The sequence below is a fragment of the Trachinotus anak genome, unplaced genomic scaffold (genome assembly GCF_046630095.1).
Source record: "Trachinotus anak isolate AG129_WGS33_773 ecotype Australia unplaced genomic scaffold, CSIRO_AGI_Tana_v1 ptg000001l, whole genome shotgun sequence".
NCBI lineage: Eukaryota > Metazoa > Chordata > Actinopteri > Carangiformes > Carangidae > Trachinotus > Trachinotus anak.
Genome location: NW_027273852.1, coordinates 5,288,513 through 5,312,652, shown reverse-complemented (window position 1 = coordinate 5,312,652; position 24,140 = coordinate 5,288,513). Strand labels below are relative to the sequence as shown.

The 24,140-nt window shown below is 41.1% G+C and overlaps 2 protein-coding genes across 2 annotated transcripts in view; one reads left to right on the top strand and one right to left on the bottom strand.

Annotated features, from left to right (window-relative positions):
• The window catches only part of LOC139637422 (E3 ubiquitin-protein ligase SH3RF3-like), a 90,694-nt gene extending 89,008 nt beyond the window's left edge, over window positions 1–1,686 (bottom strand). Inside the window, exon 1 of the mRNA XM_071506164.1 lies at window positions 1,036–1,686. Within this exon, the coding sequence (XP_071362265.1) occupies window positions 1,036–1,449 (414 nt within the window). The 5' untranslated portion in view covers window positions 1,450–1,686. The remainder of the gene's footprint in view (window positions 1–1,035) is intronic.
• Window positions 1,687–7,923: 6,237 nt separating this feature from the next.
• The window catches only part of edar (ectodysplasin A receptor), a 34,447-nt gene continuing 18,230 nt past the window's right edge, over window positions 7,924–24,140 (top strand). The window contains exons 1-3 of the mRNA XM_071506040.1: window positions 7,924–8,129; window positions 20,302–20,367; window positions 23,029–23,148. Coding sequence (XP_071362141.1) covers window positions 20,317–20,367; window positions 23,029–23,148 — 171 coding nt within the window. The 5' untranslated portion in view covers window positions 7,924–8,129; window positions 20,302–20,316. The remainder of the gene's footprint in view (window positions 8,130–20,301; window positions 20,368–23,028; window positions 23,149–24,140) is intronic.

Sequence of the window (24,140 nt, the reverse complement as noted above, 5' to 3'; positions counted from 1 at the left end):
GATATCACATTTTCTGACTCACTGCCTCATTACAGCCACATTCTTCAGCCCATCTCACAGTACAGATATGAGACAATGCACTGGACGCACGCTGCACTGCGAGTAAACAGGGCTCTCCGTTCCTCTCCCACCGAGCTCGGGTTATGAAACCTCACACTGCTGCAGCCTGTGGGAAACTGGGCTTCACCAGGACTATGGCAACAGTAACACAGACAGGTGACCATCTCACTCTGTCTATATGTCTCACTTCAGCTATCTCTCTCTCTCTCTCACACACACACACACACTAAGTTCAGTTTAATTAGCCCTCAGTGGCATCACAGGAAAGACAACCTCATTATGATACCAAAGTAGCATGACATGAGGGAATATCACAGGCATGACTGGTGATAATTCAGCAAAACAATCAATAGACAGCAATACATATCAGTCAATAGATATCTGTGTCATCAGCAACAATGACCAAAAACCACAGCATCTCACCCCTGCTGCTCCATTCAGTTAAATATTATGGACATGTGAAGGCAATGCTTTCTTATTGTCACTTTCTCTGCTACTGTGTTCGATAACTTGGACTCTGCTACCAAGTTTTTCCTCATCCTACCAAACTGTCAAACAATCTTTGCTGCAGTCAGTCTCACGGTGAGTATAGTCTATAAATCTGCATCTATATGGCCATTGAGCAGCTGCATATCTGTGCAGGCAGCATGCTGAACACACTGTTCCCCATTAACAGCAAACACCAGAGATAAACAGTGGGGAATTTGTTAGTGCAATTGTCCTCTAAATCTTCTTTCACCAAAATCTGCTGCTACAGATGAGGGGGGGTGGGTCAATCTTGAAGTTGGTATTATGTTGTGTTGTTAAGACCGAATTGAAAAGAGGCTTCTGACCATTGTATTTTAAGTAAGTTGTAGGAGAAAGTGTGAATAAACAAGGATCCATAAAAACGTGGAAACATATGAACATAGTTTTGGGTGTACTCTACAGAGAGAGACATTGGCACACATAGTGGATGGTGGGAAAGTAACAAACCTTAACAGGGGAGCTCCTGGTGGCTACGGGCAGCTCTCTGATCGCACTGCCCGGGGGAGAAGCTGAAATCCCGGCTGCGTATCCCTGCAGCGAGCCCCCGGCCAGGGACTGCCTGCCGCCTGCTCCCACTCCTCCTCCGCTCCCTCGCTGGGGCCGCTGCTTGATACCGTCCAGGAGGCGAACCAGGAGGATGTTAGCCGGCAGGTCGTCCACCCCGCAGTCCACCAGGATGCGGCACTCCGGGCAGCGGAGTTCGTTCCTGGAGCTGACAATGTTCTCCAGGCAGCGGCGGCAGAAGGTGTGCTGGCACGGCAGCACCTTGGCCGTGGTGTCCAGGCGCTCCAGGCACACCGAGCACTCCAGCAGATCCAGAAGCGACGAGGACTCGTCCATGTCGGCGGAGAGGGTGAGCATCTGGGCTTCAGTGTCCGTGGGAACGCCGCGGCGACTGGTTCGTGTACCGTGGAAATGAACCGGGGGCGCAGAACATTCTGGGAGGCGGACCGGCGAGAAGCAGCCAACGGACGCCCCACGACGGAGCCCCAGTGCACCGAGTAGTTGCCCCTGTGTTGTGGATGTCCTCCTCCGGTCTGTGGCTCTCCGCGTCTCCCCCCGGCGTGTTTCTGTGTCTTGCTCTCTCTCCCTCTCTCCCTCTCTCTCTCTCTCTCTCTCTCTCTCTCCAGCAGCTGTGCAGAAAGCGGTGAGGTCACGCTCTCATCATCATCATCATCATCATCATCATCATCATCATCTTCTTCTTCTTCTTCTTCTTCTTCCGCGCGCCGATCACAATTGCAGCGCGCGCTCACGCACCCGGAGACAGATTGATAGAGAGAGAGAGAGAGAGAGAGAGAGAGAGAGAGAGAGACAGGCAGCTGGTGACTACCTCCAGCCGGGGTTCTTCTCTCCTCACACCTTCACTCGCACCTTTCTCACACAGCTGAGAGGCTTCTGTCGCTCAGCTCCTCACAAAGACCTTCAGAGACAACACGCAAAACCGTATGTGTTGGACTTAACTTCCAGACAGGTGTTGGATTTTGTTTGCTCTCTGTAAATAAAAATAAAAAATAAAAATAAAAATTAAAAAAAAGTAGTCTAGGTATGTGTGCAGAAACCACAAAAATCAACCTTAAACTGGTATCGGTGCATGTGGTGTCTCACCCTGTGATAACCCACCTGACAGGAGGACACGTCCTTTTCATTACCTCGGTGACTACATGGAGCTTTGGGAAATTGTGGTTTCTGGCGACGCCTGGTGGACACCTGCTGACCTTCTCATTTTCTACTTCCAATAACTGAAAGCTCCCGAGTTATCATCAATTTCAACCGGTGGTGTAGGTGGTCAAACAAAATCGACATAAGACAAAATCATGTCAAAACAATTATTGTAGCACTTTAAGGGATTGTATATTGTAGTGAAACCATATAAAACAAAATAAGCCGTAGATAAGATAAGATAAGATAAGATAAGATAAGATAAGATAAGATAAGATAAGAAAGCCTTTATTAGTCCCACAGTGGGGAAATTCACAATATCACCAGGTACAATGGAATATGTTATAGGATTGGTATTGAATTGTTGCAGTGTGGGCTGCAGAAACTGTTATATAATGTTGTAATTTATGTTAGTAGCCATACATTATATATGTTTATATATTTCGGGCCTGTATGACATGCAGGACTATTTTCAGTGACATGGTGGCGTTGTTACATATTTAAATGTTAAAATAAAGGTAAAAATACAGTATTTCCTCTGAAGGATTCCTTGAGGATAAATACTGTCATATGGTATGTGATGGACACAACACAGATAAAGGACAAAGAAATGTGTGTGTGTGTGTGTGTGTGTGTGTGTGTGTTGTTTCTCAGCCATGACTGCAGGCTTGCTTTGCTTTTCCACCTGTTCAGACCTGCTCTGCTCTCACATTCAGGCCCAGAGGGATAGGGAGTAATTAAGGCATACATGTGTGTACGTTTGTCCCCGTGTGTGTGTGTGTGTGTGTGTGACACAGTGACGCCTTCCTGGGTGGGTGGGGTGGGCCCACTATTTACCACCCACAGTGAAAAGCAGAGGGTGGACTGCTGAGGCATAAAATGAGACAGAAGGAGGGTGAGTATGTGGAGTATGTGGTGTGCAACCACAGCACAGATTAGTCAGATACTGAAACTGTTGAACTGTTGTGTACTGTTATTCACTTCACAATAAAGAACCCACACCACGGCAGAGCCATGGTTTATTATTTCATTTAATAATGACACTATTCTGCCATCAACACGTACATTCACAGTCTGTACATATTCTAAAGACTGAAAGCTGGATTGTACAACAGTAAGGCTGAACTGAACTGAGGCCGAAGTGCTGACTAATTTACCCCTGCAGTACTTGTATATAAGGTGGGTCATGTGTTGCATACAGCTACACAACTGAATATTTTCTAGTGGCTTGTGATGCAAAATAACAGGTCCAAAGACAACAAGATACAAGAGGAAGAAAAGAAGAAAAAACTATTGTAAAATCAAATGTGGGTCAAGTCATTTGCACCACTAATGGGGTAACTTGAAGACTTTTTGCACTTTTTCGACTCAGCTGTGAAAGGAAGCTCCCCTTGCATTTCATCTACAGAGACCTGCCATTTGATACTGATGTATTTGAATCCCCGTGGCTGCAGAATATTGCAATGCTACAGTAAATCAGCCATGGAAAACGTGTGTGCATGTGTGTGTTGTTGTCAGACCCTGATTCTGAATGCCTCACCAGGGCAGCAGCCCACAAGTGCTGGCAACAAGCCCAAACTCGTGGTGTCTCTCTCTCTTTCTCTTTATCATATGCACTCATGTCATGCCCAGTGTGTTTCATCTGCTTAATGCAATTCTCCACAGCCAATGGTTCAGAATTAGAGGGGATCTATAGGGAAAAGCAAACAAAAAATGATTGTTGGATCAAAATCCCCTCAATCCATTTAAGCAGCATAGTTGGGGCTCCCTGTTGTCAATAACAGACAAAAGGTGGACGCTGTTAAATAGCTGATGTGCCAATTAGTTGAGGAAACTACCCTTTTAGAGATATAAGGGTTAAACAGCTCTGTGTTCAGTGTTTTAAAGATGAACATATGCATTTGCACACTGTATAGCATGTTATTCTTTTTCTTATCATAATACATAATGCACCCAAGTGTTGGTGTTGCCAGTTGTACTAAATATAAAAGCATATGCATTTACAGTGGGTGTTGTGGTTTCGGCTGAGTTAGTTCAACCTTGTATTATCTGTTTTCTTATCTCATTTTCATGAACTTTTTCATAATTTGTTATGTTTTGGCACATTAAAGCATTGAGCAGTTCCTCTGGGGGCTATTTTTCTTCATTTACCCCCTCACAAATTTGACCTTGCATTTTTTTCCCTTCCTAAGGGTAGAGAGTCAGTGAGGGATGCCCAGTTTGCTTAAGGCTTGGCAAGGTAAGTTAGTTAAGCCTCTTACATGTTTCCAATGGGCTTTTAGTGTTTTGTGCTCTCCACTGCATTTTGCTGCATCCTGTACAGCAATATTTAGTTTTATTGTTGCCATAAATGAAAGAAAATGTCATTGCTTTTATCTCTGCAGTGTTATTATTTTGTAATTAAATGTTGTCCTTTGGGAACCCATTGTTAGGATGAGGTATGACCTCTGCTTCAGCTTCATCTGCATCCACATTTTGTTTTTTATGACTATTTTATTCTGCATGAACCTGGTTTACCTATGGGGTTATTTATCAATAACATCAATAATAACTGTCTTTCATTCTCTTCTTCAGTGGACTCTGCTCTGGAGAAAGATCATAGCTTGTTTTCCTGAGACAATCAAATATAATTAATATGTAGTGTGTTTGTGTGTATGGATCCTCTTTATGTACCTATACCATACACCTCTCTCTCATCGACCAATGTCCTTCGTTCATGCAAAAGTAGGTTAGCTGACACGGCAGTTACCATGGCAACTGGCTCTTTGCTTCCTTATTGAAAAGTAGTTAGAGGATGAGTGTGCGTTCTCACAGACAATGTACATGTGAGGATACTAACAGGGGTACTAACAAGTTAATAGAGCCTGTAGCAGGTTCACCTGTACAGCATGAGTACGTTCTTCAAGACACAGGAGAAAACACTGTCACTTTTTATTGTAAGAAAAAAAAAAAAAAGAAGAACCAGTTCATCAGTGTCATTTCAACAAGGGTTACACCACAATATCTGTGCAATATAAAAAAATTTTCATTTGCTTTAAAAGGTGCAATGTGATGCATCTGACCACAATCCTACATTGAGTAAGTCATGGACAAATATGTTCATATTATCATCTGGTATTCAGGAAAGAGTTTATGTGCACTGTGGTTTACATTTACACTTTTCCATGGAAGAGAATTTGGTAAATAATAAATATCAGGAGAAAAATACCAGCTACTGCAGATTTTTTTATTGCTTTGGTTTCATCCTTGAAAAATGCATAACTGTTGGACCATATTTTCAACTTCTCCCTCTAGAGTTCAAGACTCCTTGGAGCACATAAAAAGCATGAAGAAGTTTGTTTTTGATGATTTTGCTGGAAATGAATTTACTCTGACTTCGTTATATCAAGCTGCAAATTAGGCCTCCACTGACTGCTGTCTTCTCTGAGCTACAGTACTTTGATATGGTGTTGGGGGAGTTAAAACAGGATAGTCAGTCTGTGACAGCTGCTCCACACTGAATCTTTGAAACTCTCATCTTCTACATTAATACATGCTGACCTTAAGACTATTAAGACACTCAAAAATATATTCCACCAATGATGAAATTTATTAGCAAGCAATCATGACTGCAAACCTTATTTATTTTAGGACCATTTCATAAAAGCAAAGCCAAAAAATATGTAAGTGAATGTGCACGTTGAGATGTTTCAATGAGGCCTATGGGCTTCACCACAACGCTTAATAGACGATTCATCCAATAAATAATCTTCAAAACAGCATCTTTGGTGGCTGCTTTTCATCATAAATATTGCTTGTCATATATCATGTTTTGTTTTTTCCCCTGATGTCATCATATCTGTTGCTTAATCTTTATAGTTACTTTATGCCTCATGTACTTCAGCTTGTCTCACTGTATCGTCACATATATTATATGTCATATTATCTCGACATACACGATCTGGTTATGCTCCGTTCCACCTTATGCAGAGTCAGTTGCATGTGTTTTTATGTTACACCATCCAGTAAATACAGGTTTTGCTTAATATGTGTTTTTGTCCGGTGTGTGACAGCGCAGCCATCATTCTCTCAGCAGAGCTCATCACTCTCCTTGTTATCCTCTCTTTATCCTCTCTTCTCATCTAATCTCTTCTCCTCTCATCCTCCTTTTCAGTCAGGAAGCCCCTGGATCGACATCAATGAGCCTGTGAAAGGATGAGGGAGACAGAGAGAGAGGACAGGAAAAAGAGAAGAGGAGAGGAGAAAGATAGAAAGAAAGACAGAAAGAGAAAGAGAGAAAGAAGGAGACAGACTGAGGGACAGAGAAAGTGAAAGAATAAAGAGTGATCACAAAAGAGAGTGATGGAGATAAAGAGAGAAAGAGGAGCGGGAGGGAAAGACAGAGACAGAGAGGAGAGTAAGTAATTACAGGACTCCCTGTGTTTTCAAAGCCCCTCTTTTATGTCCCCCTTCCTGTGGCTGAGAAAAGGAGAAGCAGCGGAAAGGGAGAGGAGGAGGAGGAGGAGGAGAAGGAGGAAGACTAAAGTCCAGCTTTAGTGCCACTCAGACAACAGGCACCAGTCATCGACATCACACACACATGAACACAAACACACTCAAAGTAATTCATGGCTTCTGTTTCAAAATAAATAGGGAGCATGTGTGTGTGTATGTGTGTCTGTGTCTGTGTCTGTTTGTATGTGTGTGTGTGTGTGTGTGTGTGTGTGTGTGTGTGATAGCACTAGTGAAAGAAGTGACATTAGTGGTTGTATTCAGTGGTGGAAAGTAACTAAGTACATTTATGAAAGCACTGTACATAAGAAAGTACAATTTTGATGTAATTGTACTTTATGCATTTCATTGGTTCTAAAACTTTATTCCCAGTCAAATATGATTTAATAACCATTATAACTTTTACTCCACTACATTTATCTGACACCTATAGTCACGTTGCAGATTGAGATTCTACATAGAAAACCTCTTCACACTTTATACAATACGACAAATGTATTCAGATTAAATTGCTTAACAGTACATCCTGACGATCATAACAAGATTACAATGCTTCATACAGGTTGATGCAACAGCAATAATATCATAATATATGACATTATAACTCTGACAGTGACCAACCTGCTGCATAAGTTACTTTTGACACTTGAAATAGATTTAGGTGATAATACTTGCACTGTTATACATTGCCTTTACCCAAGTGCAGGACCTAAACACTCCCTCCATCAGCGTTAGTTTTTGCAGCACCAGTAAAAGCACAATAGCAGTAGCAGTAATAATAATGGGAGCTTGTTTAAGTGCATAGGTTCTTGGAAATAGCTCTTTGTGTGTTTATATTGCTTTTGTGTGTTAACCAAACTGACACGGACTGCCTCATATGCCTTTTACATGTCTGGTAAATTATAATATAGCTTATCTTAAAGTGAAGGTAAAGGCTACTGTCAACACAAGCACCGGTGATTTGCGTTGTTTTTGTTATGATGATCACCGGAGGTGAGGCTTCACCCTCATCCACTGCCGCCACCTCCTTGCGGACTCTAGATGGCGGGGTTGAGTTGCAGCCCGTAGCACGGCGGCTGTCCCCGGCGAACAGCCGGTCTACCTGGGGAGACGCCACTCTGCCTCATGTTCAGGGCGGAGGAAACTTCTCACTTTTTCCTCATCAAGGAGGAGCCTGCACACACACCGACATGCACCAAAGTGGAGGCTGAGACATAACTTGAGCAGTGCAGAGTCGAAACTCGTACACAGCCAGTCCCTCGGCGATGCTTATCCGACACCACGCCAGAGACTGATCACCGATCACGCAGGACTGACCGCTCGCCAGCTGATCCCGCAGTGCCGCAGCGGAGAAACCAGACCAGTGTGCCCCCCTCTCCGAGCTCCAGGTAAGACGTGTGAGCAGCTCCGCTCTCAGGAATGCAAGGACGGATTGCTGCAAGACTTCGGGGAAATTCCTGAGCAACACTTATTCTGCCAGACATACATGTGCTTTACTGTAATTTTACCATGAGTAGGAATTGTTATTCCTCACTGCTCTGGGAAATGTAGGCTTTAGAAGAGAAGAAACAGCTGCTGTTGCAAAAGTTGTATTAGCTACCATAGTTCCTGATTACTGTTTTGTGCCAAAATATACAAAAGCGACCCCAAACACAGATTTCCTACATTTAGATGACATCTTATTTATCTGACAGGCGGATTCTGACTGGCCCAACTATTCACATCTCAGGCTGCACATGCAGATGTGTTTGTTGTCAAGTGTATGTGACTGGATTATTTGTATGATCGTGACCTAAAGCTACATTAAAAACATTTGTGATTATAGTCTGCATGCAACAAACTTGTCCTCAAATGGATTCTGAAGTATGTGACAGATGCTGTGCATGTTGGTGCAAAGTTGGTAGGTAAAGGTGGAAGACAAATGAGGTTGTTTCTAATTTCTCACATCACTAGCTTTGTAGTTTAGGCCTCAGTTGCTTTGTGACACGGGTATGATTTTGAATGGCAAGCGTGCAGACCTAAACGCTAACTTGTGATGATTTTGGTCGGTGTGAATTTTATTAGAGATGCAAGCAGTAGACAAGGAATTTGAATTGTTAGTTTCTTAATAGTGACGTATTTCACTGCTTTTCATGTGTAATATCAGCTGTATCATATCTCTGGAAGGTTGCCTGTGACATTTCATTTGTGGCTGAGTGTGTTTGAGCAAGTGTGCATTTGTGACCTTGCACACCTTTCTCCTGTGTCTGCATAATTGTTTTCTTGGTGCCGCCTGACTGTCCCGGGCCCCGGGGCCCCCGGGGGAAGTCCTGCCCGCAGACAGGCAGCTCGGCCCGGCCGGGGACATGCCGGGTCCTGCCGAGCCTCTGAAGTCTGCTGGCTGGCTTTGAACTATAGCTGCTGGAGGTGGAAATCAATCCGTCTCTATTCCCCCCTCCCTCTCTTTCTCTCTCTCCCTCTTTCTGTCTCTCTATCTGTGTCTCTCTCTCCCCCCTGCAGCCCCCAGAGCAGCCCGTCTCCGCTGCCATTGAATCTTTCATGTTCACAGGTAGAAAGGCAAAGGAGACGCAGAGAAGAAACAGGGGAGGGAGTGTAACTCATCTTCAAAAGAAGACGTTAATATGGTTTCTGAGGATTAAAGGGATCAAGGCAGAAAAACTAACAAAGCCAGCGCCTGTAGTCGTGATCATCCTATACTACAATGAAGCGAATAGATAATTTGTTTACTTACTCACCTCTCTGTTGCTATATGCCGCTTGGTATTGGAATTCACACAATCACTATTTATTTTGGAGCGATACCATTGAAAGGAGAGTGGATTCATGTGTTTTTCTTGTGAAAGTTGTTGCTGAGATTTATGTTAGATGTCACAGCTGATTCCAATCCACACAGCCGATCCATTTCCCCCCGTGAAGAAATTTATAGAGCTCTGGAGGCCTGTTAGGGCTGAATGTTTCATAATGCTTCGCACATCTTCACATATGGAAGTGAAGTTATTTCATCTCACTAGGTTACTACATGTAATTTATGGTACAACTGTTTGGTGAAGGCTTTTATCCAAAATACCTTACCACAACCAGGACCAGGCGCAAGAGCTACAGTAATCCTGTACATTTTGTATAATGTACAGGATTGCAATAATTATCAATAGGGGTGTAAGACTGATGCTCTAATGATCCAAAAGAATATAAATCAAAGGAAGCTAAAGCTTCATCCCTGCAGGGATATTGATATTTATTTTAGGAATTTTTATTACATTTGGAAAAAGTACAAAAAGACTTCACTCAAATACTTCCGCCTACACTTAGCCTAAAGTCGTACGAGTAAAACAAAAAAGGTAGCTCACAAAATGGAAATTATTATTTTTGATAGAGAAATATAAAAGATTTATGAAATAAAAAACAGTGTTATACTGTCCAAGTATGCAGAAAACATACATAAAGTACAGTTGTTAGACATTTACTATTAATACTGGATTCATACTTACATTGTATTGCAAGTAATGTTGGGACTGCTAAAGAAGTAAGGTATACAGTACAGTAAATTTATGAGGCTTTATTTACTGTTGTCACAGGTATTTGATCAGTACAATCAGCGTCTCCATATGTTCAGCACTGTCATTATGTACAGCTCAAACCAATGCACATTCCTCTGAAAAGAGGAAACAAAAGGCTCTTCCTTCAATATACTCTAACTTAGTGTGTTCTTAATCAATTACCGTCACACTCACCAGGACAGGACAAGGAAATGGCCTGCAACAGGGCAGTGAATCTTCAGCGCTCCCTCGGGGGCTTCCAGGAGGTCCCTGGCAAAATGAGAGGTAGCTGCATTTCATTATATTTTATTCACTATTATTTCCCTATGCACCGCGCAGATAGTTCAACAAACCAATACTAAATCAACAGTTGAAAACTCTCCCTGTAGGGCCCCAGGGAGCAAGTTTAATCAAATTGGGGTTTGTGGTCTAATTTGTGTCTACTTAAGAGTCCTGCATATGGGGAACCTACTTCAGTTATAGTCATCAGTTTCTTTTATACAGAGTCTGCGGAGGGAGATCAATGTCTTACATTGTGAAAAAACAGAAATAGAAATGAGTGAAGTCTTAAAAATAATAGTTTGCATCATTCACAAGAGTTTGTGCCGTAAGATGAAAGTCAGACAGATTGCACACTGTGGCGGGTTTAATCCCCAGCTGTGGTGTTTTCTGGCTTTGTTGGTGAGACAGTTGGCAGGTGGGAAGGCAGTGAGGGATCATGTTGTTGGTCAGGCACCTGTGCGGATGTGTGCAGGATCTGGAGGGATAGTGTGATCTGCATTACGTCCTCCTTCTGTTGCTCATGGTGGCAGGTGAAAATACATGTTACCAGAGGCAGGCTTGAACGCTTCTCTTGGTTTACAAGTTTGAACCCTTTAAGTAGGTGCTTCAATTCTGAACTATTTACTTTTTGACTGGATTGACAAGGATTTGTGCTTTGAAGATACCCCCGGCATCACAACGACGCCTATCCATCATGACTAGCTGCTGCTCAGACAACGAAAATTATCCCCCTGCGAGGAGCACCCAGACATCCCTCAGACTTGTTTTAGAAGGAAATCTCCACAGAGGGGGAAAACACACACTTACAGTATATTATTGTAATGCTGGAAACTGGAGACATGGATGATGCAGATACAATGCTAATTTATTTTACTCAAAACCAGTGTTTTCAGAATGACTCTCTTTGAGTAAGATCATTTATATATTTTAGTTGTGGCTAAATTAATGTCTAATAAATAACTTCCTATGCTCCCTGAAAGGCTTTTCCGCTGGTGATTTGGAGTGTTTCTTGTATTAGCACTGTATTGTCTAGACACAAGCAAATCATCTAACCAGGGAAACACCAGTGAAGGTACAGGCTCAAAATACATAGTTATGCTAATATATAGAACTTTTTAGTGGAAAGAACTGCATTGTTCTGCTGTCACTTTGTTGTAGGTGTTAGTGCGAGGGATGCAGTAAGACATCCAGATGAATTCCAGGTTGTAGATTAAGCTTCCCACCTACAGCTGCTGCAAAATAAACAGAGACAGACTCGGAGACAGGGAGAGAGATACTCTGCCCCAGCAGAGCTAAAGAGGGGAACAAGGGATCAGGGAGAGGAGATGATGAAAGACAGATCACCGGCAGGCAGAGAATCAAAGAGCCTACTGACTGACTGGAGTGGGATAGGTGTGTGTGTGTGTGTGTGTGTGTGTGTGTGTGCGCGCGACTTCTTTTCATGTGCCCTAAGAGTTTGTTTTTCCTGCACACCGAGTGGGAAGCTGACAGTAACTCTGTAATTAAAGCAATCAAAAGATGAAGAGAGATGAAGAAACATCACACACACACACACACACACACACACACACACACACACACACAGGCCATAAATGTAACATAGTATTACAATGACCGTAGATGTTTTTCTCTGCTGCTTAGAAAATCTGTAGATTCTTGAAGTATTTATTATTTTGGAAATGAAGTTATTTGTTTCTATTATTGGCATGGATTTAAGTGCATCACAGTTTTCCTATTGCAGACGATATATTTGAGACATTAAGATATTTGTGATTCCCACTTACAGTAGTATCCTAGTCTGATTTGTCAGTGGAAATTGAAGTTGCTGCAAAGCATGTTTTGACACTCCTGTGAAAATCCAGTTCACACTGATAAACCATGAAGCTGCAGTTGGGTGGGACTGGAGCAAATGGATATTTAGTTAGGAGATGAGGGCCAGCTGTTGTGTGAGGACTGTGTCTGTCTCCAAAGTTGGAAATCACTTTAATCATGGGTTTATTTTCACATCAAACTTAGTCAGTAATCATGCTGGAAATTGGACGTATTTATTTCCGGCTCATTTGGTTCCTGATAAATGAGCCTTGATGGCTAGTTTACTCAGTGAGTGTGACTTCCTTTAGCACTGACAAAGAAGAGTCATAAACCTAGAAAAAGTAAGGCGATTGGGAATGAACAGTGTCAGCAGAGCAATGTCAGTGTGCATGTATTTGCAAAAATTTGATGATTAAGATTGATGTACATTACAACGGCATAGTGTTGCCTCCTTGTTAAATCTTTTTCCAGTCAGTGAGTTCTGCCGAGAGGTGGTTTGATTCAGCTTAAGGTGAAAGCGGTTGGTCTAATTTGACTGACAGCTCTGCCGCCACCACCCTTCTATTTACTCTCCAGCTGCCTCCAAATCATAGAAAGGAGATAAAAATGCCAGCAGCGCATTCCTCCCTCATAATTCACTGCAGAAAAAAAAAGACAGTCGGCCCACTTATGATTAGGCTATTTAAAAGTGGATTGACGGTGAAGTGGCCAAATTCTTGAACACACACTTTGAAGCATCGTTGAAAGCCACAGCACGGTGTTCGGTACACTATTACTGACGTGTGATTTTATGCCTTTTAAGGCAAATGTAAAATGATTAGAGGCACAGATAGATGATTATGACCACTGTACAGTTAATGACATGGTATTACACTGAATGAAATTGTTTGATTCATAGGCTATTGTAAGAGGAGTTTCTCCCCTTATAATATTATCATAATTGATGTTTCACAATTACAGTGTCAGCGTTCTCTTTATTCATGTATTTGGTTAAGAGCTTTATCATGAACCTGCGCAAGTGGAAAACCCAACATGACAAATAAGTAGGCAGAAACAGTGGCGCAGTCATGCAGTGTAAAGATAAAATGAGTGTTATTACATTGAGTTGTTTATCAGAGCCGGTGGAGGTTTAAATAACAGAGAGAGGGGGAATACACAGTGTTAGTCCTGCTTCATGTTCTGCCTACAAGCCAACCAGGATGAAACTTAATTACCTGTGAGAATTCAGATCATTAATATTAATGTTCATAATATCACAGGCAACATTTATTTAACCCCACTGGTGGCACATTTTGTATAATAGTTTATAGTTTATATTTGCTACGATTTGTTGAAATGTAATACATTGTGTAATAGTTGGACAGATGTATTTTTCGACAGACATCTGTATCGTGTGAAGTGATGCTAACGATGACCATCTCTTCTTCTGTCAGGAGCTCCAAGATGCTGGAAAACATCAGGGTGTGAGGTGTTGTGAGCACACACACACACACACAAACACACAGACCTGCAGGGTTTAAGACTGGCTAACATGTGTTTGAGATCTCGCTCGGATTTGGCAGGTTGAGCCCTCGTCTGTAAAGGGATAAAATAATTGGCTTCTTTAAGGTCAGAGCTCAGCAAGTCACTGTTGATTAACTCTGAAACTTGTTTATGGCCTGGAAGCAGAGGGCTTATGTGTTTAAGTGTTACAGAGTGTTTTCATGGTAGGGTTGGGCTGATGTCTTAGCTAGATGAAGTATTATATTGTATGTGTGTATTGTATGTTTGATGGATATGAGTTGATTTTTGCTATCAAATTTTGGCAAAAAAAGATCAGCTACTGGCAGAGTCAGTCAAACAATATCAGTATTAACATACAATTTTATTAGCGTAATAATAAGTTATATTTTATGGCTCATTTAAAATATCCGATAAGGGGATGGGAGAGGAGGTAACGTGCTTGAAAGACAAAAAATAAGTAAGAAAGGGAAAGATTTCAATGGAAAACAGATTTTTGTTTTAGAAATAGTAGAACCAGGATGACAGAAACCCCTGGCTGCTGATTTAATTGTCATCAGAAATTAAGTGCTATGGAAGAGCCCACAAACCATCCTCTAACCTCATTCTTCTTCTTCTCCATTGCTTCTTGGCCGGGTTCCCTGACCACTGATTGGCCTATTATTTAATCGGGCAGGAAGTCATTATCAACCGGCATAATGAATATTCTTTGTGGGGCTAAACACTGATGTTGAAAAGTAATTTCCCACACACTCCATTTGTAACAGTGCTGAATGACATAAAGGTGGAAAGACATTGGAGGGTAAAGAAAGAGAGACATACTATATTCCCCAGTGAAATTAATGAGCCAAATAGAATAGAGCTAAATCAGAGAGACAGGGAAGAGACGCAGAGATCAAGAGAGAGCAATGTGTAACATTTTTAACGCTACAGTATATGTTTTAGGGTCCAGTAAAACTAAACAACAACATAAGTGCCAGAGTTGGCAATGATTGAATGCCCTTAGTGAACTAAACTGGTTTAGTGGAGCTGAAGTTTGTGCCTCTTGGATTCGAATCACAAAGAAAAATTTCCTAAGAAATAAACACTCTGCAATCTTGACAAAGGTCGTTTTAACAAAACAGAACGTAGGGCTGGTTCTGAAGGCATTTCCAGAATCCTCAATCACTGCTCTAACCATGTGGATAAAAACATATTCCATCTGATACATGATAAAACATATATTTTTCCATCAATTAGATGGAAACATCTGGTCCATTCATGTAATGGCCACTTTGAAAATATATATCAAAGAGCCAGTCTGAGGTTTGTATTTATACCAAGCATTAGCTCATATTCATAACAATAACATATATGTTGTTGGCTGACACTATAAACTATATGTATCTATAGCAATATTGAAAAAGCACAGTAACTGCATAGGTAGTTGGATTTATTCAGTGGTGGTCCCTTTGGCTCCGTTGTACGTTCCATTGAACATGTTGCATGTTGCTGTACTAGTGACTGTTGCTGGCTGGTTGTGGCCTTCACATGGAGGGGAGGGGGCGGTGGGGGATGTTATGAATGTCCCAGATTTACAAAGCCTGCAGTACATCGGTAAACGGGCATTGCACTCTGAGGAAGAAAGGGGGGAAATCCGGACAACCACATCCTGATCATGCAGTAAAAATCAACGTATCAAAAGCCAAAGCTTTTTTGTCAGCATGATTCCCATTCCAGATATGTGACTGTTATTTTCAAGCAATGGCTAATGATGAACATTTCCCATAAGAAACAACTAATCACCTACAACGCTCTCGGTGAACCAATTATCGGCTGAGTAGTGGACTTGTGGCAGTCTTAGTTTTCACAGTGTTTAATGCTCCAGTAATAAAAAATGAACACACAGTGTGCTTGTACAGTGAGGTCAAAAGCATTACCACAAAGAATACAAACACATGGATGAATAACAAGAGATTGAGTGGCAGTTATGAGAGGAAGCCTGCTCTGTCTGCCAAAAAATGAGGGAGAGTGTTAAGAATTAACAGGAGGCAGGCAGTCCCTGTCTACTTCATGTATTCATGTTTGTCTTAGCTGATCTGTGGGAATTTCCATATGGCAAACCCTCCTTTCACCTACAGACTCTAAGCATCCCCATAAAGACTTTTACCTAAGTCTATCACATTTGGCTGTCATATTTAGCTGCAGTCCATATCAGTACACACTTAATTCCTCTTTGAAGTGCTGCTCTGGATTCTCAATGATATTAAGGCATTATACTTGTCACTGTAGGCCAAGGAGCTTTGACGAAAGACGTCCTCTTTTCTTGTTGATTTGCCCAGTATGAATTTTTGAGGTCAGTGGGTTTGTTTTTGTGCATTTTTTTTTATGCAGCATAGTAAATTGTCTTCCCATTGCTATGTGGAATTTCATATTGGATTTCCTTTGCTGACAAAAAGAGCAATCAAATGCAACCAAATGAGAAACAGAGATGAAGACGGAGCTAATGAAGGCAGGGAGGAAGGGAGGGAGTCTGCAAAAAATGTTGAAAGGTTGGTTTTCCTCAGCAACACCACTGCGTTAAATTTACTCACTCATACTGGGAGTTGCCCAGTATGACCGCTGTGTCCTACTGGTGCGAATAAGAACTGCATTGACTCTATCTGGTAATGACACAGCTAAAGACAGAGGGGTTATTTTTCAGAGATTATGTGGTCGTTAGAAGATTAATACCCTCGAGGGGCAAAAGACTAGCGCTGACTTTCATCTCAGACCTGCCCCGACAGAGAGAGCGAGGGTTAGAGAGACAGAGAGAGAGAGGGCTGAAAGAGGTAGAAGAGAGTGTCAGAAGTCTTCAAACACACCAGTGGAGGAGTGTGTGTGTGTGTGTGTGTGTGTGTGTGTGTGTGTGTGTGTGTGTGTGTGTGTGTGCATCACTTTAACCCCATAATGAGTAGCCTTGAGGGGGTCCACAACCATTTGGCAGTTCTTCATTTCCTGATTTGAAAAAAAAAGCACTATTTGTGCTTTTATCTTTTCAGCAGCAACACAGCCCCCCCTCCACATACATGCACTCACACATGCACACAAACACACATCCTGTATACATATGCACAAATAAATTCACACACACTAGTTGTGGTCTTACCACAAGGACTTGTGCAATTAAGCCTATTTTGCTCTCACAAGCCAAATGTGTAGGTCTGTATAGACCATATATCTATATGTTAATGTGCATGTGTGTGTGTGTATGTGTGTGTGTGTGTGTGTGTGTGTGTGTGCGTGTGTGTGTGTGTGCGTGTGTGTGTGTGTGCGTATGGAAGCTGTAATTAAGCAAGATCTAACCCTCAGGGTTGGGGAATTAGCCCTGACTGAAGATCAGAGGATTTTTCACTCAAGTCTGCGACATGGAAGAGTGAAATCAGAGGTTTGGAGCCAGACAGACAGATTCTGACCTCAGATAGCAGATAATGGCAGCTTCTTCCTCTCTCTCTCAACACACACACACACACACACACACACACACACACACACACACACACACACACACACACACACACACATACACACTTTGATGCTCCCGACAGCTTCAGGTAAATTTAAAGTTTATCTCTTAAAGTGTCAGGTTGAAGTGTTTTTACCAAAGGTGATGCTACAAAACATAAGAAGCAGATCATCTGTTATACATACTTTCCTATGACATTTTCCTGGAAAGGTCAGTTTCTAGACTATAATTCCAATGAATGCACCTGGTTTCACCTGTCAGTTTTTGACTGATTACATAATTTAAATGAAATGCAGCAGAACTCATCCATGATTCAAAAGGGGTTCCATGTGATCAGGTCACAACTTCTCTGTTCCATATTGGACTGGACAATAAATGTTTCAATAAAAATAATAGTTCACTGTAGTTGAGCCACAAGTGCACATTGATACTAGGGCTGCTCGATTTTTTAACAAGTTGCTTCTTGTTTTTTAACTATATATATAACTATAGATAGAAAGTCTCTGAACTGGCAAACTGCTCTAGATGACGTCGTCATCTGTGCGTACGCTGAAACATAACCTGGAAGTGGATTTGGGGACTGTTTTTTGCTGGGGGGATATTGTGTCGTGGAAATGTGGCACAATAACCGTTTTATCTTGTTTTGATAAGCGTTGGAAGCCAAAATTGTAACTGAATATAAAATTATATTAATTGCCAACCCTGAGTTGATACCCTGTGAGTGAAAAGTAATCTCAGTGAAACCTCTCTGTTGGATATTTTGCTGTATGAGTTGGAACATAATGGGGCCTTGTATTTGATTCAGGACTGTTTGTGTGAGCGGATGTCACGTAGATGTGTGATCAACGGGGTTTAGGGTGTCCCAGGGCCAGATACAGCTAGAAAATACACACTTTAAATGAGTACAATAGATGATATATGCACATATATACAGCCAAATGCATCTTTCTTTCTTCCTTCCTTGCATACAGTACATAGTAATTAACACTGAAAGAGAGTCCATGAGAAATGTACTTAATGACAGTAATTACTGGTGTGTTTGTGTATATCTACAGTATGTGTCTGGGTTTGTGTGTCTTACTGATCCAAAAAATGCATGTAGTTTTCTGTTTTATCTTAATATGCAGAAAATAAATGTATCCACTCACTGAGTTGATCAAAGGAATCTGCATTTGATTCCCCAGGCCTTTTGTCACCGGTATGGTGGTGCTAGTTGTAAATATTAGATGTGACCTTGTAATTGCCTGCAGATTAGAAGCAAAATATAAATGGAAGAAGTAATTTAACGCCCACGAGGTCCACAGTATTTGTGCAAGAATCTTCAGTGTTTCAGGAAGCTGACAGGAGAAGCATTCATTCATCGTGTTCTTATCTGTACAGTCACCCTGTCAGAGACCACACACACACACACACAGATATTCATCCTGCACAATAGGGAAAACATATTTGAAAGTTGTGGTATGCTTGGGAAAACGCGATGTGCAGTAAAAATTACATGATTTATGGTGTGGCCTTTGAAATGAACATGGTTGTTTAATAATACATGCAAGCTGCTTGTGCTGTGTCAGTTTTTTTATAGGCATTCAAAGAAAACAGGCAGAATGCATGGTGTTTTCGTGTCAAGTAAACAGTCAGCAGAGCAACAAGGCAACTTCAAGTCAAAGGGGGGGGGGGGGTCTCCACACACCCTCTAACAGTTCTAAATAAGCTGCAGTTTGCTCCGTCTTAATGGCCTCTGAGAGCAGTGACGGAGATGTTTTATGGTCACATTATGTTTTTCTCTTTTGTTTTGTTTGCAAGTTGTCCTGAATCTTTGGATGAGTAATTCTGGGCTCATCATTTCGATCCAAACAACAGCTTAAGAGGCAATCTTTATTGAGGACCCTCGCCAACACATCTCCTTTTGATTATAATGACGACATTATTTACACACACTCACACAGACACTCAGATGCTGCATGCTCAGTGCAGACCAATCCAGGACAAACACACAGTAAATACAATCAGAGGCATGGCCTTGCCGGCACGTACGAAGAAATGAACAAGCAATTACGCACTAGCGAGTTGTGGAGTTTGCAGAGTATGTTAAATTATGCTGGACTGAGAGAACAACACACACATTTTATGAAGCGTTGTGATCAAAATGTTGCATGTCCAAACACCAGCCATCGTTTCACATTTTGAGAAATCGCTCTATTACTTGGTGCTTTTGCACCTTTACAACGTGTTAGTTTTCTCACCAAAGACATTTGGAGAATAATTCAGCTCGGTTGCTGAAACAAACACACAATCTTGTCAATCTTGTATATATTGTTGACATTAATTAGGTCAACTTCATTATCGCAGCCACTGTGTATGTGGAGGACCTGATAAAGCATCTCAACCGTTTACTAAATGTTTCCGTTTAACCTGTTTTTGGTGGGGTTTTTTAAATATATGTAGATCTGATTTGATTATTATTATTTGATATTATTCTGGTTATTTCAAAAATTGCATCTTAAACCAAATTTTTACAGCCTCACAGGTGTGAAACTAGATGTATTATCAGTTCCTACTGGCTTTTGGCGTAGGTTTGGGGTTTTGACAAAAACCTCAGCCTAGTGAGAAATAGACATAACAAAGAAATAGGCAGATAATTAAATGTTATTAAGTGCTATCACCAACCTTTATTGAAGCAGAGGTTAGCCAGCGGGGATGTGTACTTGCACTTATGTGCCAGAGGAGTGCCATGGGCTGTTCTGCTGCTATTACATGTTTAATGGTGATGACGTGACGGTAACGGGACTCATCGGGACCACACACACACACACACGCTTCTGTTGGCAGGAATGTTTAGATTCATGACTCTGCTGTTTCGTAAGTGAAGTTTGACTGTAGGAAAGGATTGTATAGAGTATATGCTGTATATTTACAATAAATGAATCATCATTTTATCTCTGTCCCCCAGGAAGAAGACGCAAAAATGTCAGAGAGGAGAGGTCAGAAGAAGTCCATTTTTCTGTCCTCATTATTAGTAAGTTTTTATTTTTTCCCTTCATTTCCTGTGTCTTCCTGCTTAATTCCCTCTGTCCTCCATAATTTAATTTCCTCAATTTAATTTTCCATTGATGTAAGTTTTGATTTTTTTTTTTTTTTACTTTGGCTCTTTCTTCCTCTTCTTCATGCCCTCTTTAAAATACCATCAAGCAGCAGTATTCATCCAAGGTCATATTTCTGCTGTTGGCCTTCAGAGACCCTTATTGCTTTAACAGTACATGAATCGCAGCCATAATCGACTCCACACTTGGCACTGCATCATCCAGACTTCAGCGGTTATGTGCCAGCAGCTTGCACGGCTCTGCGGCACTTGTACCAATTAGTCAACCTTTGAGCTTTTTAGAGAGCAGATATCTTTATAATCTGACTGGGAATCTCGAGATTCGTTGCGTGTTTTGATGTTGAAACCCACTGGCAGTGTTCCCAACAGACGCCTCCACCTGACCCTCCCGCCTCTGTTTTCTTCTCATCAGTCACTAAGTGTACATACAGGCTGACACTGGAGCACTTAGTCAGAGGGGAAGAAATATTTCGATTAAGTCACTGGTGTCAGGTCACTACACCACCTCCAAAAGCATTATAAGTAAATTGCCTTACAATCGTAGTCTGCACTTTTACACAATATAGTACAATGACAAATGACTTACAGGATATAATGCTGCTATTGTCATGCAGTTCATTAGACAGAGACAGCATTAACATAGAGGAGATGGGGCACTAGATGTGCTAAAAGACATTTTTCTCACAGTGCTGTGCTTTTGTAAACACTCTATGTTGTTTACAATTCACCAGTATTCCTGCAAAGTTGCAATATAAATCCAGCTTGGAGATGACTGTATGTGGTGCACATGTTTAGAGACACACGATGTATTTTATGGGGCCTGACTAAAAATCCACTCAAGGCATTGTGGGATAGATGGCTGTGTAGAGCTGACAGGAAGTTTGTTTTTCCAGCAGTGGAAAAATATGGAGGAGAAGCTCATCATTACAGTCTCTTCAAAGACAAATAAAGTGCGGCTCATTTACACAAACTGTTGGAGAAAGCTCATGTAAACAACGCCTGCTTGTAATTGCCAACAGTGACCCTCAAATGTGTTGACACACCAACAAAGAAGAATAATGTTTCGTACAAATTTAAACATAATCATAGGATGTGGGTGTTGTTAGTTACCTCGAGGTGTTAAAGGGGCGCTCCACCAATTTCACACGTGAAGTTCAGTTTAAGTTTAGAAGCATTTACAGTAAATACACATTGGGTGTGTCAGTTTATTTTTGATCTGGTTTAAATTACTGACACATTATTTAGCCTGAGAGGATGCAAATACTCCACGCACACACACACACACACACACACACACACATAGACATACATACACATACATACAGTGGCAGTTTACATTTATATATTTACTCAAACAGCATCTTGTGTCTGCTGTCATGAGGTGGTTATGAGGAAGAAGAGAAAGGGAGGGAGATGTTATTAAAACAATAGAGGAGATGGAGAGAATTAGTCATGCACTCGTTTACTTTCCCTCCATCATTTTCTGGACTGCAGATGATTTTTAAAAGTCAGTTAGTTTGTTTGGAAAAGCACAAAGTATGTTGGTAAGGCCATAAATACCAGCTGCTACTTATTACAGTGAGCCACTATGACACAATGCCACACACACGCGCACACACACGCACACACCCAACAATGATCTCCACTAATCTGAGTATCACAGGGGAAGAATCAGGTTATGATGTTTGTTTTCTTCACAGTTTTTTTTTTTTGCTAACTAAAATGATGATGCTGATTCTTCCACAGTTGGTGTTTCTGAATAAATCAGCCATTATCCAGTGCAGCCATTTATCTCTCTTGTTGTTGCAGATGTTGAGTGCGGATCATAATGAATTTTTAAATGTCTGAAACAGAAACAGGCGAATGTACAAGATGGAGTGTGTTTTTTACAAGTAAAAATAGATTCATGATAATTTATCAAGTTAAACTGCAGTCACCGGTCCACCACTAGCATGTTGGGCATGATGCAGTTTATTTGATGACGTAGTATATTTATTGGACAGCCGATCAGTATTGTCCTGGTTTTCACAAACATCTGAATGTGTTAAACTTGTATTTGTTCTCTAGATTTGGGTTTTACAAAGAAAGTTCAAGAGAAGTAATTTAACCCAAATGAATTGTTGGATTCAACACTGTAAGTCTGATGGTCATTGGTTATTATTAAAGGAATCACTGAAATAAGACATAGAAACAGAAATAGATATTCAAATAAACAAAAGACTAAAACAGTAACTACAAAAATACTTTTTTTGACAAGGCTAGAGCCTCAATACCAAATATTAACTGTACATATTCTGTATTCACAATAGCCTGACCATCATTTGTTTTATCTTTTTTCATCATTTAATACATTTGTTTCAATATGTATTTTTATTCAATATTGTTTAGATTTAGCAAGTTCAGATTTGATTGCTCCTTCAGCAAGACTGAAAACATCTAATCCTCAGTTCCAGTATTAGATACAGTTTGTTAGTTGCAGAGAGAAGCGTCGTCTTCTGCAGCAGTACTGTAAGAGTATTTTTGTTCTCACAGATAACATATTATAATATCTCTCTACCTGTCTGTCCGTCCCTCCAGGTGTGTTGCATGTTTGCCAGTGCAGAGTATACCAGCTGTGGAGAGTACGAGTTCTTCAACCAGACCAGTAACAGCTGCCAGGCCTGTCCTCAGTGCCAACCAGGACAAGAGCCGCATATGGTGAGACACACACACACTTACACACACATGCACACGCACACACACGTACATACACGCATAAATAAAAACCATTCATTTAGGTCATAATCTTGTTTTTTTACTATAATTAAGTAGCTTTTTCATGTACCTAAACATTTTGAACACATTTTAAAATCAGTCATTGCAATGAACTGGAAATCGATAAATAGCATGAAAAACTCACCTCACAAACCTACGTGTCATTTTTGCCCAGACCACCCACAATACACACACAAACACACATAGGTGCACACATAGCTGCACAGTGAAGAGTGTCTAAATTCAAATTTCTTTATGGTTTATTGCCCCGATGTGAAGGCATGCATTACAGTGATTGACTTGCAGTAGTCACATAGTGATTTAGCCTCCGTCAGTCAGTCTGCTGACGGCCAAAGAAAACAGAGAGCAGGTAAACGCTTCAGTGGGCACCCTGGGGTGCCACGCCCTCTTAAGAGAGACAGCTGAACAGAATTAATTATAGCCACTCTCACTGTAATTTCTTCAGTTTCAGCTTCTTTTTTATGTAACAAGTATTCTTTTGATTGAAGTAGTTTTCTTTTCATTTAAAAGTAGTTACTTTTATGCAGTCGCATCTGAGTACAGACTTTTTGTGCTCTCATTTGCATTGCATAGCATTAAAAGTTCTGTAAACAATCGTCACCAGATGGCACACTAGATGTCATCAGCATCTCAGACCAAAACAAATGCTTTGTCGCTTTCACCTGAACGTTACATACTGCACTGTGTCAGCTTGTGTGTGGGCAGTGCCTGTGTGTTTGAATGTGGGGAGGACAAAGGGTTTAACAGGAGGGACTCAATCATTATCCCACTTTCTCAGACCAGTTACCAAAACTGAAAACAGAGAAACTCAGATTACAACACACACACTATGCTCATCCCACCATTACTCCACTATATCTTTACACAGAAAAAAGTTGTTTACGGCTGCATTATTGTTCAAAATCTAATTTGAA